Source organism: Eutrigla gurnardus, assembly GCF_963514095.1.
Source record: "Eutrigla gurnardus genome assembly, chromosome: 14".
Lineage (NCBI taxonomy): Eukaryota > Metazoa > Chordata > Actinopteri > Perciformes > Triglidae > Eutrigla > Eutrigla gurnardus.
This window is the reverse complement of record NC_139937.1, coordinates 4,363,773-4,383,819: the sequence shown is the minus strand read 5'-3', so window position 1 is coordinate 4,383,819 and position 20,047 is coordinate 4,363,773. Positions and strand designations below refer to the sequence as shown.

Below are 20,047 nucleotides of genomic sequence, written 5' to 3'. Positions count from 1 at the left end.
TGGAAACACTGATACTAACACTGTAATGCCGGCTTAAATGTGCATGAAGTAGAAGTAGGAATATATATTTTTTAATATGACACTTTTATGCATTTAGTTTTATTTTTGACAACATTCTGTTTGCTTAGCATAATGTAACTTTTGTTAAGGAAAACAAATCAATTAACATCAATTAAAAACTGTAAGAACTTTCCATTATTTGTCTGGCAGGGGGCGCTGCAGGACCGCAGATGTTAGCGGTGCTGCGTGTGGAAGAAGCCGCCTGTTGGTGCTGTTCTGGGGGCATGTGGCTCAGAGGAATGGGGCCGTCTTCCTCCCAGACCAGTCGATGAAAAAAACCGACCGTGCAGCACAAGGGCCGAGGGATGCACAGCGGCACAGAGGAAACACGGCTTTACAGGCGCACAACGAGGAATGCTGATGCCGCTAAACATGGAGCTTCGCCCCCTTTGCGGAATAAGCCGAGTTCACGCTGATGTGGCCGGTCACTGAGTTTGTAAAAGCAGAAGAATTGGCCTCGTTTTTGTTTGTTTTTTTAACCGTTGACATCTGCAATGATGCGGGCTGTGGACCAGAGACGAGCCGCGGCGATTGTACTCTGCTTTTTGGGATACCTCGCCTCCGGGGCTGTCGCCAAAACACTACCGGAGGCCACAGCCACGGAAGGTAAAGTGCTTTAAACGTGTTCCCCCCCGAAAACAAGCTCGTTGGCCGGCTGTGTGGTGGCCGGCGGTGCCGCTAGCCGGCTCGGATGCTGATACGACCTAAACTTAGCTAGCATTAGCAACTTAGCCGCGACAGAGAGCGAGCACGAAAACTTAGAAAGCAATGTTTGTTATCGAGCCTGGTTTTAACGTCCCTGGTGACACGTTTAAAACACTAAAACAACGACGTGGTGTAGTCTCACTCGTGTTCAACACTGTGAGCAGGAGTGACTCAAACACGTCCTCGTCGTGCAGAATCACGCAGCGGTGGAGGAGCACAGCTGCTGTGATTTGTCGGGTTCAGCCTTTCGGAGATCACTTTCTCTGTCGGTGTCTCTCTGGGAACGACTTTACTGCGTACCTTCTCGTCGGGAGCACCTGCAGTGTTTAACCACATGTTGTGGTGTTATGTTGCTCTTTGTTGCCGTTTCTGTGCGTTGCTTTTCTTGAACCAGATGGTTCAAGTCAGTGACTGCAACCACCCAACCTGTTCATGTGTCAAACGGCAAGCACGAGCAAGCTCTAACTTGGCCTTTGTGTTAGAGCTGCCACTAATTAACATTTGATTGATTTAATCAATGAATAATTTGTAAAATAGTGGAACGATTTCCCAGAGTCCAAGTTCACATATTCATCGCGTATTTTGTCCAACTAACAACCCTAAACCTAAAACCCAAAGCTAGTAGAAATCACAAACCTTCTCTGGATGTAGATTTTTTTTTAGTTTGAGGATTTAATGACTTTATTATTACCCCAACATTATATGGACTCATCTATTCAAAGTATTTCATAATGAAAACAGTCAGCACCACTACGTGTTACATACACCAAGCTATCCTGGTGTTATGAGACAAAAACACAAATAGAAGACTGAAGAAAATATGGAATAAATGGTAAAAAAAATGGCCTCATTTATATAGTGCTTTTCTCCAAATCGCTTTACAGGAATGACTGATATTCACCCATTCACTCACACATTCACACACCGACGGCAGAGTCAACCACGCAGGGCGACAGCCAGCTCGTCAGGAGCAATTGGGGTGAGGTGTGTTGCTCAGGGACACCAGGCACTCAGCTAGGAGGAGCCGGGGAGTGTAATATAAAGGATTTAATACAAAAGTGTGTATCTGATGGAATGAAAAAAGCTGTTAAATTAAGTTTCTAGTGTGTGCAGATAGCAGAGTATTCCAGTCCAGAGAGTATCCTGTCACTGACAGCAGCAGCCATATGCAACGTTTGAAAGCCAGCATGAATCACAATAATCTGTCGGCATCTTATTCAGTCCCGGACTTCAAAGCTTCTCTGTCATAGTAACTACCGAAGTGGAGCCACATCTGTTTTAGCCGTCACTTTTATCTTTCACTTGCTTGCATATGCACGTGTTTACTGGCGGGCCTATCTTTTGTTTCTCTCTCTACAACTGTGTTTACTTTACAGTACAAGTATGAAAGTAAACATACATAGTAATGCAGTAAATTAACACTGATTGTTCTCAAATTGTCGAGTTATTTTCTGATTTTTAAGACAAATATTTAAGATCAGTTCAGGCGTTTTTGAAGTTGTTCTCCTTAAACGCTTGTTATCGGGTATCTTCTTGATCATGAACATTTGGCTAAATTCACAACAAGGTACAAGGCTCTCAGTTAAAGAACAAGTTAAAGTCTGTCCTAGCCTCTCTCTGTTTTCCCTTTCCTTCACACTCTCTTGCTCTTGGTTTTCACTTTGCCTCAGATTGACCTTCAGTTGTCCCGGGAGAGGTTATGTTCAGGTCGATACTGAGGACTTCTCCTGGTCTGTCCAGCAGACAACATGGATGAGTGGAGCCAGACAGACAAATCTACTCGCAGATATAGATCTCACTCACATTACTGCTGCCCATAATAGGGATGGCATTGCATCTCTAGCAGGCAAAACGCTCTGTGAAGCTGGACAAGGGCTGCAAGGACGTAAAGCAATCCAATCATATTATCACCAGCTAGCCAAGCTTGTTTTTAATCACAAGATGCTGGTGTGAGTGCTAACAGCAGATGCACTCTGGGTAAGATACATCGGGCCATTTAGGGAGGAGGTCAACAGCCTCCTGAGACTAAGAGCAGAACCAGCAATGGCGTATAGGACAGTTTGTAGATAGAATTATTTACTGTAGTATGCGAAGAGAGTCCATTCGCTTACCAGCCAGAGACATGATAATGTAACCTAATTGCTGTCTCCTGATTAGTTAATGGGATCGACTGTCGCGATCTAATCTCACTTTTAATCCAGATGAGGGAAAATAGCAGGCTGGACAGCTATTGATAGTCCTTTTCTTTATTTATAATGGCAGAGCTTTAGTTCAACAGCCGGGAGTGTGTGTCTGTTTATTTTTCTGTTTCCACGTTTTTTTTTAAACTTTGTCCCTGTTGATGATTCATACTTAATTGCATTGGCCTTTTGTGTATGCCTCATTTTATTCCTAAAAGGCATTTTTCTTTTTTGCAAGATCACCACACTGTGAATCAGATTTTTGTTATTTATCTGAACCGTTCGCAAATCTGTGGTTGAACAGGATATTAGGTCGAGAATCACAAACAACAGTCTGGAAGTTAAACTGACATGTGTTGGTGTAGTTTTTACATACTTGAATCCTTAAACTGCATTGCTAAAATATTACTTTGTTATCTAAACACATTTCCAGCGATCACCCACTCTTGTCACATGATTTGTCTCCTCTAATATGGAACCATGTGCTCCTGCTTGTGAGAAAGTTTGCTGTTACCATCTTCTCACACTCCTTTACATATGACTGTGGTTTGGATTTTATAATTTCTAACCAAACCAACTTTTTTTTTTAAACATTTACTCTAGTTGGGTGCCATTAAATAATTGCAAAACAAGAGTGGCTATGGAGATGAAGTAATTTAAGATCTCTTTTGAGGCCATCAATCCTCATGTTTCATCATTTTAACATATTCAGTTGAAACTTGAGCAACATTTAAGTCACATAATAACACTCTGCATTTTGCTTATGTTTATTTAGTCAAGCTTATGCGTTATACTGGATGTTGTGGACAAGAAGGCTTTCGCCTCAGCCTCGTGCACAGACAGCATCTGCTTCCCCCTCCTCTGTTTGGAAGAACACCAAACCCCCTCACACGCCCCGTGGATGCCAGCCGTACCATGCATTTCCAGTTTATAACACCTCACTTTTATGGTGCAGAAATGCTTGGCCTCCCTGTAACTTCTGAACGTGCATTAAAAGAAGCTGCAGCAGGCTGAAAAACATACACAAACTCATTGTGTCTTCCCAGTTTTCTCCTCTCGGTTAATCTCGTTCTACTTGCATTCACACACACTCAGCCTCCCTGCTGCTTTGGCTGCCACTGGCTGGGATAATTGGTTTGAGATCACAGTATTGGTGAGGCGAACGTCTCTTTGATGCCTTCATCGTCCATATGCTACTTGACACGCTCGGATAAGGAGTGAATACAGTGAGGGGCAGTTATCTAGGTGCTGGTTTAGCTGCAGAATCAAGGTTTTCTGTCATTCTTCAGACCGAACATCATCTTCTCTCCTGTGTGTCAGAGCAGAGAGGAGAGCTTGTTTAACAATGAGGTCACCACAGTAGTAATTCATTGGATGAGGATTGGGAGGGGGACTGTTGCATTTGTCAATCGGGAGTCTCCCAGGGGAGTTCTTTTTAAAGTGAGCACAGCTGGTACCCCTAATAACGTATCAGTGGGAGTGGGACAGGAAGTGAGGTCATGATCCCTCCCAACACAAACACACCCAATCTTAAAGCAATGGGGGCTTTCCATCAGACGTTTGTGTTTTCTGATCCTCTAGCTGTGACGGTGCAAATGTAATAATTGGGATGAATGAAGGGAAGCTTCAGAAAGCAGCCACAGAGCAGATCGTGACACCAGACCTTTCAGGGTAATGTTGCTTGTGGTTTGAAATTGACACGTTGCTCTGCCAAACCTCCTAACGTCCACCCATGCAGAGTATCATTTGGTGCAGCGCTCTGCTTTTAGGTGGAGCCTTCTGCACTCAGGCTGAACTCTCACCAGATTTGTCGGAGTGGTTCCTTGTTGACCGCAGGATCCCTGTGTGGGGGAGGGGGATCAGTCTAGCCAGGGGTATGTATAGTGTTAGCGTGTGTGTCACGGAGGGTGGGGTTACAAGAAAGAGTTACGATGAAATTCAGTTGTAGTGAGTATGGGGGAGGTGGAAATGTTTAGGTGAAGGGAGAAGGAGGGAGAAATCCTTCCAGCCTTAATTGAAAGTTCACCACGGGTCAACCAGCAGCCAATGATCAAACAGGGTTTCAGTTGTCATAGAGACAGAAAGAGATTGTGGGTTTGTGTCTATGTTAAATTATAGTGCTTTTTTGTTTTTGTCATACCTTTGGGATATAGCTGAAATCAACTTTTGTTTGTTTCAGCTTGTGATATAACAAACCTCATAGTGTTTGACCTGCCACTCTGTACAGGAGTAAACCGATGCCTGCTTTTCCTTGTTTGGTAGTGGTTCGAAAGTCATGTAATTCACTCAAGTACTGTACAATTTTAAGGTACTCTGAGGTATTCAGAGGTACTGCTAGGCAGATATTGTAGTTTTTTCTCCACTACATTGATACATTTAGTTACCTGTTACTTTGCATATTCATATTAATAATACACACTATAATCACTATATTAATGATAATGTATTCTATAGGTTAAAGGATTAGTCAGCGATTGTAATCCAGTGCACTTTTTGTTTACTTTTTTTTAGCTGTCCGTTCTGTGGGCTGAAAAAAACCTGGCGTTCATAGACAGCCCTGGTTCTGTAAGTGGCAAACAAACAGAGTGGCTCGGACCAAGCCACACAACTCTATTCCAAGTTAGTGGGAACGAGAGGGACAGCTACTCTGCAGGGGTATTTGTTTGGATGTTGAGTTTAAATATCAGAAATCTCTCCAGAATCACTGACTGCCTATTTAACATAAGACCATCTATTTCTATGGATAAGACTTTATTGATTCTCAGGGGGGGATTTCACAAGCGACCCATCAGTATATATAAGTAATTAAAATGTGCCCCACTGTATCAGCTATCTTATCTGCAACATTGAACATGCACATGAATACTCAATAATTGTAATCCAATTTTAATAACAATTACCACTGAAACAGTGGCCTCCATGTATCAGCACCTCCTGCGGTCATACTTAGTCACCACTGTTCTGTTGTCACGGTCTATGTAATGCCAGGTCACAAGCAGTATGGCATTAGCTTATAATTTTTTTACTTTTTCAAAACAAGATAGCCATGATTTTTAGCCTGTTTACTTTTTTTTCAGTGCTGCATCAAATTATTATTTCCATTACCTGATAATCACATTTTTAGAGACAGGATCTGAAGAATTAATGGACCAGTTTGCACAGTGTGACATGCAGTGAACTGTTATCCTCCAGTCTATTGGGTGCTTTTTAGAGTGAGTGCATAAATAAACTGGCAGTCTGTGGAAATTCTTGTATTCTTCCTCACCTTCACACAAGGTCTTTATATAAACAGTTGTTTGCCCCTCTGGTCCAGTGCTTCTTTGAGAGAGGGAAATGGTCCATTGTTTTAGACGGGAAGTTCCACTGGCAAGAGTCCAGGAAATGGTCAGACGGCCGCCTCTTTGTGATTGGCTGGGATGTGGAACGCTGTCTCTGTGGATTGAAGGAAAACGGCCTGGCACTGAAACAAACAAACCCAGTTAAAGACAGGGCTGTATTTTAGATGGCAGTAATTATAACACCACTGTGTTTTCTCAATGCATCACTCCCCTCTGCAGTCTCTCTCACACCAGCACAGACATGCGTATACACTCTCAGTAAACACTCTGTCTGTTCACAGAGGTGACTCTGAAGATTCACCTGAGTGACGCCAGCACTCACCAGCCTCTGGGAGCAGCCACCATACAGCTCTTTGCCAACCACACTCCGATAACCACGGAAACCTCGTCACCTGATGGCAACACCTACATGCACTTCCTCTACCGCCTTGGGACACCACTGGTCGTCACCGCAACCAAGCAGGGATACGTGCCAAACTCTGTGCCCTGGAGTCCTGCAAGATTACCTGGTAGGTGTGTGTGTGTGTGTGTAATATATTTGAGCACAAATGCAGGAGATATAGGGATATTATGAAATAACCACATTAAGAAAATTTGCACTTAACTCAATCTAAAATGAACCCAGAATAAAACCCAATAATGTAATAACTATAACTATATATATATATATATATATATATATATATATATCCTGAAAATGGAATAAATTCCCAATAATGTAATACGGTATGACATTATCAGTAAAAATGGTATTACAATATCAGTCCTTATATTGTCATAACATTATTGGTGAAGTTATTACATGATTGGGTTTTATCACATTTTCGATTGATAGTGCGAGTTTGTACCAGGTGTGACGGCTAATGATAAGTGGAGTGCTCCATTACTAATTTATTATAAAAGATGCCAAAACCCAGCGAGGGGGCTGCTAAAGCTTCCCTTTCACTAACACACACACACTTGCACACAGGGATGGCAGTAGAGTGGGTGTGTGTATGAGTGTGTTGCAGTGGGGAGGTGGACTCGGGGGGGGGGGGGGTGAGTTATTATGAGCCAACGGAACGGCAGCCAATTGGATTATCACGCTTACCAGCTCTGAACAATGGAGGAGTGAAAGGAAGGAAGGAAGAGGAAAGAAGTGCAGTTTGCTGGGTCAGACTTGTGTCCTGCTCACGGCAGGATGAAAGCAAGACTATTAAAAATGTATAAAGATGGTTTAATGACTTGTTTTGTCTGATAGTGATCAGACAAAGTGGCCAGGTAGATTGCTGCAGCTTGCTTCTTATCAGATTGTGGGTTTATTCTGTCTGTTAATGTGGTGTGTACACATTGTGGTATTCGTTTGTGTTCCAGTATTTTCCTCCATCAGCCTGGACCTCCTACCAGAAAGAGCTGCTACTCTGATGGTGTACGAAGATGTTGTGGAGATTGTTTCAGGCTTACAAGGTAAGGTGTGTGTGTGTGTGTGTGTGCGTGCGTGTACTTTTTTTTAGCTGACTGCGTTAAATTGTTTTTCGATCAAATCACACAATCTTCCTCTGCAGATAAAGTTGAGCTTCTCAAATATTAAGCAAACACTAGAGAGAATTAAACTTTAAAGCGCTCCGAAAAATTCCAACTGAGCCAACTTGACAGCTCCAGAACAATGCTAAAGGATAAAAGATCAAGAATTAATTTTCAATCTTACTTTTCACCCAGACTTTATGTTTACATAAGTATAACAGTTAATCACATGAATCACTGTGTTTTCTACACAGCCCCGTGTACTTACCAAGGTAAAAGAGAGAAGTGCCAAATAGAAACATGTAATTGTATTTTTATATTGTATACATAATTGAGTTGCTGACGATGCACCCTCTGCACGTTTTTGTGCTGAAAAGGTTTTTCATAAAATCTGATTTCTATCCATGTATTTGTGTTATTGACTTCAGATGTTCTTACCCATTTTCAATAACAAAAATGAACACTGATACATTTACACATTTGTTTTTGATAAAACCTGAAAGTGATTAGCCCGACTTATACGTTAAATGCCCTTCTGTTGAGTAAAAGTCCCCCCTCCTCCAGCCACACAGATCTAAATAATGAGTCTGTCTTTGTTAGTCAGCCTCTTTGTTAAGGTGTGTGTAATTATATTAGATAAGGCTTTCTCACTCAGGCAGAATCAATATAGCCTCTTTGTGTGCTTGGTCTTTTGTGTGACTGTGACCAACACAGGAGTAATTTAACATGTCAGCTGTGTTGTCTGACTAAAAAAAAGAAGTACAGACCCATAAATATACAGACGCCATTAACATGTAAACCTCGTGACTACACACTGTCCACAGCACGTGCCTGAGTGGAGTGGAGTTTCTGCCCGCTGTCCGACAGTTTGTCACAATGTTGTGAACTTGCACTCAAGGGAGTGATAAACGTTGGCATGAGGCACGAGGAAAGAGAATAAAAGAGGAGAGGGAGGAGGAGGAGGAGGAGGAGGATGATACAGTATGTGCTGGAAAGTGGAGTTGTGGGTGGAGCAGTTTGAGAGAATAGGGGAGAAAGGGGGATGGGCAGAGCAGTGTCCAACAGAAGGAGGAACAGATGAGGTGAGAGGAAAGTGGAGGGAAAAAGACGAGAGTTGAGGAAGGGAACAGGAAAAGAGCAGAAACGGGGTCATTTCCTTTCCCAAAAACAGACCCACAGAAGGGGAAATAACATTCACACCTGAATGCCAAGAACACGCCTTAGACAGAAACATGAAGGTTTAATATACACACATTTCAGAGGCAAAATTCATGTGGAGTACAACTCGAAACAGCGTGAACACTCGTATACAGCTGGTTGTGTGTGTCTCACTGCTCAGGAATGTGCACTCACTACAGTTGGACCACAATGACATCACCTTGCTGAGTCCAGCTCCATGCAGTTTTAACCATTTATTTCTATGCACGTATACTTTGTTAATGGCAGGCAGAGGCTGGATGGGGAGAAATGAAAAAGGCAACTATTAATTGCACAAACAAATATCCCAAAGAAGCATCACGCTAGAGGAAAAAGACGAGCAAGACATTATCTCGACTGTATTGATCCAGAGTTTCCTCCATTAAGCCTAATGAGATGGCCTTGTAAAACATCTTGAAACAACATCGGTGTGCAAGATGGGCTGTTGCTGCTGCTCCCTCCTTTCTTGTCAGATTTCTTCATTCAATTCAATTCAGAAACTGAAGTTGAAAAACAAATGTGTTTAATTCTTCTCTGTTTCATGCAGAACAACAACAATTTGTTTATCTCAACCGCCATTCGTGACAGAACAACATCACACACAGCCTACTTCTTCAATCATAAAATCCAAATAAGAGACACTGAAGGATAAGTCGAGCAGAAATAAGGGTATTACAATAAGGTTGTCATAAGAAATGGTTGGTTTACAATAAGAAATGACCAGCAGTCTCATACTTGATACAAGATATCTGGTCTTACCATTTGTTGTTAATTAAGAGACAATATTGATAGATATTTAAAAGGAAATTGCATGATGTAAAATACCAAACAATGTTAAATAACCATGTATCCTATATAGCTCCATCAACTTCAGAAGTGAGGGCAACATGCCAGAAAAAACAATAAAAAGCAAATTGAAATGGGTGTGAAACTGTTCTCTGACGCCTCTGCTGTCACTCCTCAAGGGTTAAGGCAGCAGCCCAGTGTTCATTTCCAGCGCAGAGCTCTGAGTCTTCCCTCCAACACATCTTACGCCAACCTAACTGCTCTGCTCACCGTGGCCAGCTCCCCCTCATCCATCCAGCACTTTCCCCACCTGCAGATCCTTAGCGGCAACGGCACAGGTGAGGCTTGAACTCAGAACTCGCAGATGGTAAAAGACTCGACTGTAGAAATGGGGCTAAGGGAAGTCGGGCCTAGATGACAGGAGAAAGCTGTGGAGAGGGGATGGGTGAAGAGAAGAAGCAGCGGTACATCACAGAGACTCAACCCTGGAGAGGCCTCTCTGTCTGACCTCCTGAAAGACAATAACCCCTGTGTGCTCTCCGTCCAACACAAGCCTGCATGCTTTCAGGGGGTCTTATCCATGTCTTGATGTGTGTGTGTTGTATGAATTTGTATGTCCATTTGCTTGAATAACCCTGAAAAGCTTCTCTTCCCCACAGCACGTACCTTCTCCCTCAGGGCATCACAGGCGTGCTTTGTGACACTTTCCACCCTCTCAGCTTTTTCACTCTCCAGCCTGTTTCCTTCTTTCCTGTCTTTCCTTTGTTTTCTTTCCTGTCTGTCTTTTCCCTAACAACTCTCCTTTATCTGTGCTTTTCATGTTGCCCAGCCCCCTCTGATGTCTGTTCCTTTCTCTGCTCCCCCCTCCTGTGCACCTTACTCCTACTCCCTTTTTAGTGCCTTTTTCTGTCTTACACTCTCCTCCTTCTCTCACAGGGACCGACAAGAGGTTCGAGTTGACTCCTGTAGTGGCCATCTCTGTTCACTTGTTGGCCAGCGACGGCGTGGAGCTGCAGGTGAATGAGCCAGTCACAGTCTCGGTCCCCCTGCCAGCTGACAGTGGCCTGAAGGAAAATGATCACATCCCTGCTTGGAGATTTGACCCGCGCTTGGGTATGTACTGAGTAAAACACAAGTTTTTCTGACTTTGTAAGCATAAACTTTTCCCATCCAAACATCTGTGTTTCTTCCACTAAGGGCTCTCTGAAAAACAGCCCTTTCTAAATTGCAGTGTTGTAAACATTCACTTCTGTGTAAATGAGGCCTTCTTGGAGCATTAATACCGACCGTGTGCATATTCCACACAGTGCAGCAAGGTCACAGCGTGTTGTAGCTGCGTGTCTGCGTGATGAATGAATTTATTCATGAGGTCATAAAAATGACCAACATGCAGCACCACATTAATCTGCAAATCAAAACCCAAACAGTTCCACACATCACAAGATTGGTGGATGTATAATCTGCCGGAGCTCAGTTAAATCTGGAACTCTGGTAAACAAAGAGCTCTGTGGTGCTGGCTCCTTTCGGCAGAGACCCTTCCAGCCTGTCTGGACCCAGTGGTTTATTTCAGTAATCTTAAATCTGTGTTGTCAGACGTCCCGCACTGTGACACACCCAGTTGTTCTCGAAACGGGTTGAGCTGAAAGACGGGATTAGATCATCAGTTGAGTCAGACATGTCTGCACAACAAAACATCCTCCTCGTGTACATTAGCATCACATTTCCAGATCAACTGTACATTATTTTTGTGCTGTGTCAGCATCCATTAAAATGAATTTGTTCCAGCCTATTTGACAAAGAACTGAAACATTTGGTTGATTCATTGCATAGTGGTGTTACAGAATAATCTGGTACAAATTTGATAATCATTTAATTATTTTTAAAACCTGCATATTCTGGCCACTTGGAGGCAGCAGAAACAAGCTGTGAACTGATATATAGTATACCTTTTGAAGTTGATATGGCAACCTTGTTGACAAACAGTTGAATGCTTACACATCCAGCAGACACAGCAATATTAGCATTCGTTAGGAGTCGTGTTTGTGTCCAATATTCACTCCCCTTTTAGCTAGTTTTTTGGTCTCCACCAATTCCAGAGGGAACTATTTTGACTTCTTTAGTTGCTCAATGCTTTACTGTGTTCACCAGCTACTTGCAAACTTTGTCTGTATGTTGCTTGGTGCTGACCAGGTAATGTGCAGTGGGTTCATCTGAATTTTTCTCCCGCTCAGACAATGACACCATGAGAGCAGTGAGAGTGAACCAAATAGTAAAGTTGCTGGCCCGAAAACCAAAACAATGAGCTGAAATTAAATTGATCTGGCTCCAGCTTCTCATATGTGATTATGTAGTTATATCTACTCTCCTGTGGCTAAAAACGAAATGCCTCCAGGATTAGCATCTATCGGTTTGATATAACAAGCAATTTGAAAGCAATCTTTTTTTTGGTGACAGGTTTTCTCAACATGTTCTTGTCAACTAGAAAACAAAGCTGTAAGAAGCAGTTGCAGTCCGCTCTACATATCCATGTCTTCTACATGAAACATGTTTTAATCCTAACTGCATGTGTGTTGAGACTAAATCTAAAACTACCCTGAAAATATGAAGCAAGGACCATTGTATCGGGCCAACAGATCTGCACTATCTTTGCTCTTGTGATGGTTTTAAGGATCTTAAGACTCAGTTTAAAGTGCCCTTCGTATCAACACCCGGAGCTTATAAAAAGGGCTTTGATAAAAGCTGAGAGAACACACGCACATTCATACTTGTAGCCAACGCAGAGCCTGTAGCCGGATGTATTTCCACAACAGAAGTCATCTCTGGAGCCCTCACTGGGCAAGATCTCGTGTTCCTTAGCAACCTTCCAAATAAGTAACACAACAGAAAGGCCCTGGTCCTGATTGAGTTTTTCACTGTGAAATGTGTGTGCGATTATGTGTTTATGTGTTAAACTGAGGAAGGAAATCCGAGAAAAAGAAAGTTTTGAAATCCGTCTGGTGCCTTTTTGGAGGAATATGCCAGGCTGCTAAAAGCTCCCTCATAATGAAGCCCAGTCTTGTTTACCAAGTGCACACGGATGACATACACTCACAAAAACCTGTTCGCCTGGTATAACTGACAACTCCTAATATATTGGTATACGTTAACAGAGTCTGGGGCAAAATTATGTCATGTTACAACAGATCAAATTCCCCCGTTTGTGTGTCATTCGTAAACAGACGCACCTTCCTCCCAACAGGAGTTTGATGATGCAAATGGGCTTCCTCAGATGAACCGACGGTTACCGTCACACAAAAAGAAAAGAGCCAGCTGTGTTGACTTTGTATGAATGGACGAGAAGCAGAAGTAATATAAAGGCTTTTATTGACATGATAAATGTCAGCATTGTGTCTATGCAGTTGCCAGTGCAGTGTGTTGTTTTGAAGCGTGGGAACAGAACCGACTCATTAAACGTTGATATGAAACGGGTCAGACACAGAGAGAGGATTCCCCATTGGAAACAATCAGACAGAGAGTGTGTGTGTGTGTGTGTGTGTGTGTGTGTGTGTGTGTGTGTGTGTGTGTGTGTGTGTGTGTGTGTGTGTGTGTGTGTGTGTGTGTGTGTGTGTGTGTGTGTGTGTGTGTGTGTGTGTGTGTGTGTGTGTGTGTGTGTGTGTGTGTGTGTGTGTGTGGGGTGCTGAGTCACACAGCTTCTCTTGTTTCTACTGGCTTTTTCCCCTCATCTCTCCTTCCATTCCTCCTGTTTGTCCGCTCTTGTTTCCTCTCCTTGTTATGCCCCCCCCCCCCCAGTCTTTTTATACATTTGTCCCTCCTCATTGCCTATCTTCTCCTTCCCTTCTTGTTTTGTTTCCTCCCTCCTGAAGATGGATGCAAATTCCTGGCCACTTGAACTTGTGTTACTGTGAATAAACACAGAAACAAAGTGGCTCTCACCATCTTAGCCCTGAGACCCAACGAAGGGGAAGTGTGAAGGGACAACAGATTTACTGTGAGCCTATCAATCAGTGACTCTTGCTTTGTTGCGTTTTTTTGGGTACTGGCACTGCTGGAGCTGCTATTGTGCTCCTATTCATAGGCCCTTAGTGACATTTGACTGAGCATGCTGCCTCCATGTGGGAGAGTTAAGTACTGCCAAAACACACTCACTTCTCATGACTGAGCAATCTGTGTTTTGTAAAATGTAATTCCATTTCTGCTCAGTAAACCTTAGCATGTATTAAAAAGTCTTAAATTATTATTAAAAAGTCTTAGCTATGTAAGTTATACAAAAATGTTTTACGTGATTGCTGTTTGAAGGGAGACATTCTGCATCAAAAGTAGGATTGTTTCAACATTTCTTTTTGGGGTTTCTGTTAGCACCATCCGCCCTGTAGCAAACACTGATCTCATAACGAGCAAATGTCGGCATCATGCAAGTGCTGAACATTTTATTTTAATTATTGGCCACATTGTTTCTAATGGTTTTCCATCATTAATGAAACTGGTATGAAATTGCATTCTATTGTGGAATTCAAGTTGTACTTGAACCCTGCTGTCACTGTTACTTCGGTCACAGTAACAAATTCTTCTTCTTCTTAAATGTAAATAACTTGAATGCAGCTTTGTCTAAACAACTGTGTGTGTGTGCGTGTGCGTGTGTGTGTGTGCGCGTGTGTGTGTGTGCAGGTGCTTGGATAAAGAGCAGCTGGGGTCACGTGCAGCGGGAGGGCAACCAGCTCAGTCTGACCTACATCGCTCCTCAGTTGGGATATTGGGTGGCTGCCATGTCCCCACTACACTCAGGTGAGAAACTGCTTTAACACAGATTAAAACACATATTTTGTCACGTGTGCTCACATACAGTATTTACAAAGATGTAGAGTATATATGGTCGGGATAGACAGTAGAGGCATGAAGTGGGGCCAGTGGGGCCCAGCCTTGCTTCCACCACAGCCATCTTCAAACGCGACCTTCATTTTGATCTCAACTCCACCTGTAAAGTTTCGTGAATGCATCTTATATGGTTGTGATGCTAGCACAGTGACAGAATCTGTCCACAGACTGAACTCTAATCACCTGGCTCACACAAAGACTCACCAGGTGAAAACGGCAGCAGCATTGCTGTTTTTTTGTTGTTGATCTAACAGTTGACAGAGGGCCAAACCTGTTTCATTAAAGACAAAATCTTCATGACCTCTGTCTGACCAACAGGCCCAGTGTTTGCGAAGGACATCAGCACATACCACACTGTGTTCCTGTTGGCTATACTGGGAGGCATGGCTCTCATCCTGCTCTGCCTGCTCTGCCTCCTTATGTACTACTGCAGGTGTGTGAAACACTTTCCACAGCCACATGTCCCATCTCAAAGACTGTCAGAAGTTGCCAGGTGTGTCTCTAAAATGAGGAAACCAAGGTGACATTTTGACAATGTCAGGAATATTCAATAATTACTCTGACAAATCTGAAGCTTCTAAGTCTAAATCTACTTTAATTAGGATGTATGTAACATTAACATAATGACCTGTTAAAGAGTTCTTCTGCTTGTGGCTCATCCTCTTCTCCAATTTTCATTTCCATTCTTCAGTTATGATATCAGTACCAAATAAATCAAAATTCACACAGAAAGTTGTTCATGTTCATAGCAGGTCATGTGCCATAAGCTGTCTTGATTGCAGCAGAAGATGTGTGGTAACTTTAAATGATTGGTTAATTTAATGTAAACAAAGCAGGCTGGTAAAGTATTCAAGTGTCGGTGCTCTTATTTAAGTGCCTGTTTATATCTGATCATCATCTGAATCACAATCACTGTTGTGTCTCTGTGTTGGACAGGCGTCGTTGTTTGAAGCCGCGAGGGTCTCACCGCAAGCTCACAATGTCCTCTGGTCTGGACGGCAGTAAGAGGGACCAAGCCACCTCCATGTCCCACCTGGATCTTATCAGCAATGAGGTTTGTCTGAGTCCCAGAGAGAGGTTCAATCACTGATTTAACCTGCAATGTCTTAGGGATTATCAGAGGAAGTCATCATGAATCAGACATCATTTTCTCACGATGCTCTCTTTGTCTGTGATACATTAGTTTGTTAGATTGGACATTTTCCTTATTTTGTGTATCCTTATCTTACTTTACATTGACTATATTTTAAAAGTTTCTTGCACTTAAATATTTTGATGTCTTTAGGTGCAGCTGGAACTTGTCTCTACAGCGACAGAGCCCGACATGACAACTCCAATGCTGAAGCCTTCCTCATATGAGCACCAGGACAATCATCGTCAACACAGCCTAATCCATCACAGCAAACACAGCCGCTCCTCCCTCGGCAACAACAGCCACCACGGCTCCTCTCTCGGCAATCTGACGCCTCGCAGCAAAGACTACCGGCAGTCTGTAGAGACGTTCCAATTAAAGGCTGCCCTTTCATGCGGAACAGATAGAGGCTACCGTCAATCATATACCTCCGTCTGCTCATCCAACAACCCGATTTCAGATGCACTGTCATCAGCCAATCACGGCCAGGTGTCGGCTAACCACCTGAGCAGTGCCGGGATTGTTGATTGCATCTCCCCTTCCTCTCCTCCCCACTCCCCCAGTAGAGGGGAGGGATGCGAGTGCAGAGCTCCTGACTACCTTCTGTCCCGCTCTGTGGACCACCTGGAGCGTCCTAGTCCCCCGTTGCTCTCCCGGCCGGGCCAGTTACTATGCTGTGGCTCTGTGGACCTGTTGAGTGGAGGAGAAGGCTACCCGAGGGTGCGACCTACACTGGTGATCCCAGCACACTACATGCGCCTGCCAGGGGAGCACCCTCTGTCTGGTCAGGCCCTCCTGCTGCAGACTGACCAGCAGAGTGACTTGGAGACCATCCAGGCTGAGCTCAATGCCTCGCATTCCCAGCAGCCCCTGGGGCAATCACCCACTGACTGCGCCCCATGTACAACCAAGCAGGGTGACGGAGAACGGCGCGGCCTGTCAGAGTCTATGTCGATCCCAGCAGCGCTTGGTGAAACGGGTCTCATGGAAATAAACAGTGAGGACACCTTGTTGGCTGAAAAGACTTTAATGGAGCTCAGAGGAGGAAAGCCTCTGCCTCACCCACGTGCCTGGTTTGTTTCACTTGATGGACGCTCCAATGCTCATATTCGCCACTCCTACATCGATCTCCAGCGGGCGGGGTGCCACACGCCAAGTGGAGGAGGTCAGCAAGGTAATGGCAGTGTCCGGAGGCGTGGCAACTGCAACGATGCCAGTCTGGACTCTGGTGTGGACCTGAACGAGCCGAGAGTGGGCCGCAGGGGAAGATTCGGAGGGCGGGAGGAAAGGGAGACTAACAAATCAAAGGACACAGCACCTGCCATGGCCTACACCCAGCTGGTGTATGTGGATGATCTGGACGCGGGAGGCAGCGAGGAGGAGGTGCCCAAATGCAGCCCACAGGACAGTAAAACAGGATCCATCCTGTCAGACAAAGCAGAGGGTCAGACAGGGGATCAGGGGGATGTGGAGGGAGCCTCAATTCCCTCTTCATCTCCTGCTTCTCCTCCTCCCCTACCAACGCCAGAGGGAGAGACGTTCAGGACTGATCAAGCACTGCTGTCAGTGTCTCCTGATGACGATGCAGCACATGAGGATGGAGAGGAGAAGAAGAGTCCCTGGCAGAGGAGAGAGGAGCGCCCCCTGCTGTCTTTCAACATGAAATGATCCATAGATGTCCACTTCAAGGATAGGTTCACACTTATCCCAATAAAATACTCACATGTTTAGCATACATTGAAAGCATTTTAATTGCTGTAATTGTTCCTCCTATACATATTGGTCCTTTTTAAACTAATAAATCCACAGTCCTCTCGTTATGTGCCAAAATTCAGGCGTGGAGACATTAGCAGTCAGACAGATAGTGAGGGTTTCCCAAAATAGCAGTCTTTTTTTAATGAGGATTGAGGATTTTTTAATCCCAATAGGAAATTGCAGCCTTCCAGCAACATTCATAAAAACACAAGGTAAATAAGTAGATGGGTAACGTCTCGCCACACAGATGTTATACTTTATATTTTTAGTTTCAATGTGACCTCCACGTCCTGATATTATTATCTCTGATTTCCATCATGAATTAAAAGGACATAAATCTGCTTAACTCCTGAATTTGTTGGAGAATGAGCACATTTTGTGGAACTTTGATCTTTTTTGTCCCCCACATTTAATATTAAAATCACGTAAAATCGGATAATATCGTATTGCTAGTGTAAACAGGTGGAACACTTACAGCAACTAAAACTGTGAACCTATCCTTTAACCATGTCTCCCCCTCGCTGCCCAGACTATAACGTGAAGGATACAACCGTTTAAATAAAAGCCTATTCTTTTTCTTAATAGAGCACTGAGACAACATGTCAGCACTGGGATTCCTTCTAGTCCAGAGCATGAAGGGTCTGATCCTTCATGAACACCGGCGTCCCCTTAAAGAAATCACCACTGTTGTACTCCACTTTGTCATCCTCACGGCACTCTACAAAAACACTCAATCAGGAATGAAGTACACATTACCTGAGGGAGACTGTTGTTGGAGGCAAGAGATTTGAATATTTTATGCACAACAAATATATACTTTTTTTTTTTTATATATATATAAATAGCCTTGTGAGCATAAAGGAACTGTTCAGGAAACGGATGATGGGTGGTTCTCACAGATGTAAGACTATGGGATCCTTTTTTTCTTGAGCCATATTGGCCTCAGTCCACTGACTGTAAAGAACACACTATGATTCTTTAAAGTGAGATCATAACCCTAATTTTCAATATTGTGGAGCATCTGTGCAAAACAGCAAGGATTCTACTCGTTCTGCAGTCTGTTGGGAGATCAAGTCTTTCAGCGTGTTTCTGCACAAGAATCGAGCCTGACACTACCATGTAACTCCTGTACATTGAACGGTTTAGGTATGCTGCTGGACTGGAATCTAGCCCACCAGAAGGCTGTATGGGGGTTTACATGATCTACAGAGGAGATGAAGAGTTTGGACTGAAGAACTGAAACCACTATCCGCGCTGCATCAGATAATGTGATGTACCACTATGCTGGTGGGTAAGGATGTAATACCACTGCAAAACTAGTTCACCCAAATAATTGTGAGGTGTAATATGAAGGGTTTTGCAATTGTTGAACCACTGACTGGCATATTTTTTGCTCTGAAGGCTATGCATCACTTTTTATACGGCTGCTTGCCTTTTTTTGTAATTTTAATCACTATGATTTTAATTGCCAACATGAAGTATTTTACCCCAAAAATAGGCTATTTTTTATTTCTTCAAATATGTTAAGGGCTTTTTTCTTCTTCACCCACCTTATTGTTAGTGATACAAAACACACAACTGCATATGTTTTTACCTGAAACAAAACTATTTTTGCATGCTGTGTTTCACCTTTTATTTTTCACCATTTCCTAATGTTCCAAGTGCCTTTGAACAACCTGACTCTACATTGAATTTGTGGAACAGATTACCTTATTTATTTCTCACCTTCTTTTGCCTTCAGCTTTTCTCCTCTACCTCAGCCCTCCCTTTCTCTCCCACTTGTGAAAGAAAGCATGCAGTAAACTATCCTCGGCACTAGCATTTTACAAGCTACGCTGCAGACATCTCAGAAAATGTCTACCAGCTGCTGCAATCATAGAATCCTCTCCGGTAATCAGCAAGGCACCAATCTGTTTTAGAGGAACAGGAAAGGATTTGCAGAAGTTTTCAGTGTAGCACGGGATAGATAAAGCTAAGTGTGTGTGATTGTATGAGGAGCTAAACTGCGGGTAATTTCAGTACATTCTCTTATATTTGTGTTTGTCGAGGGTGAGTGTCGTTCGTCTCGGATGCGTTTGTGTGTGCCAGGGTCGTGGTGGTAGTGTTCATCTGTGATGCTTGCTGGCTGTGAGTTTGTGTTGTCACACCGTGTGTCCATGTGAGAGTGCTGACAAATAATCACTACAAACACTCGAGGTTTATATAGTCATGGCAATCATATTACAATGTGTATAGATCTTTCCTTTCCTTTTGGTCAAAATGGTGTGTGAGTTGGTGTTTTGAATGGCCTTTTCTCTTAGTATCCCACTGCAACATCCAGATCTAGGTTGGAGTTGCATTACAGCATCCTGAGTGTGTAACTTGGTTGCTTGCGTTATATTTGAAGCCTATTATTCTGAATAAACCGCCAAACTGGAATGATTTGTGTGTGTCTCCGTTTTGTTTAATTGACCAAATATGAAATAAATCATTTGCAGCTTGAGAGTTTTTATTTCCTCAGTTTTTCATGTATGACTAAG

General features: G+C 43.3%; 1 protein-coding gene across 2 annotated transcripts; it reads left to right on the top strand.

The window, feature by feature from the left end:
• The first annotated feature begins 306 nt into the window (after window positions 1-306).
• Window positions 307-19,946, top strand: fam171a1 (family with sequence similarity 171 member A1). 2 transcript variants are annotated; one of them, XM_084027829.1, is made up of 9 exons: window positions 307-666; window positions 6,565-6,792; window positions 7,637-7,729; window positions 9,949-10,107; window positions 10,706-10,882; window positions 14,435-14,551; window positions 14,960-15,074; window positions 15,578-15,695; window positions 15,927-19,946. In XM_084027829.1, exons 1-9 carry the CDS (start codon window positions 555-557, stop codon window positions 17,439-17,441), a joined length of 2,634 nt encoding a protein of 877 aa, XP_083883955.1. In that variant the 5' UTR covers window positions 307-554; the 3' UTR covers window positions 17,442-19,946. The 2 variants fall into 2 exon arrangements, with proteins under 2 accessions (XP_083883955.1, XP_083883956.1); XM_084027830.1 differs by having other exon boundaries at window positions 309-666; window positions 15,933-19,946.
• Window positions 19,947-20,047: the final 101 nt, after the last annotated feature.

Bases quoted from the DNA above. Each gene is read 5' to 3' on its own strand.
- fam171a1 (XM_084027829.1), top strand. From the start codon at position 555: ATGATGCGGGCTGTGGACCAGAGACGAGCCGCGGCGATTGTACTCTGC. The intron at 6,793-7,636 runs GTAGGTGTGTGT...TTTGTGTTCCAG, and splicing joins GAGTCCTGCAAGATTACCTG to TATTTTCCTCCATCAGCCTG. The intron at 14,552-14,959 runs GTGAGAAACTGC...TCTGACCAACAG, and splicing joins CATGTCCCCACTACACTCAG to GCCCAGTGTTTGCGAAGGAC.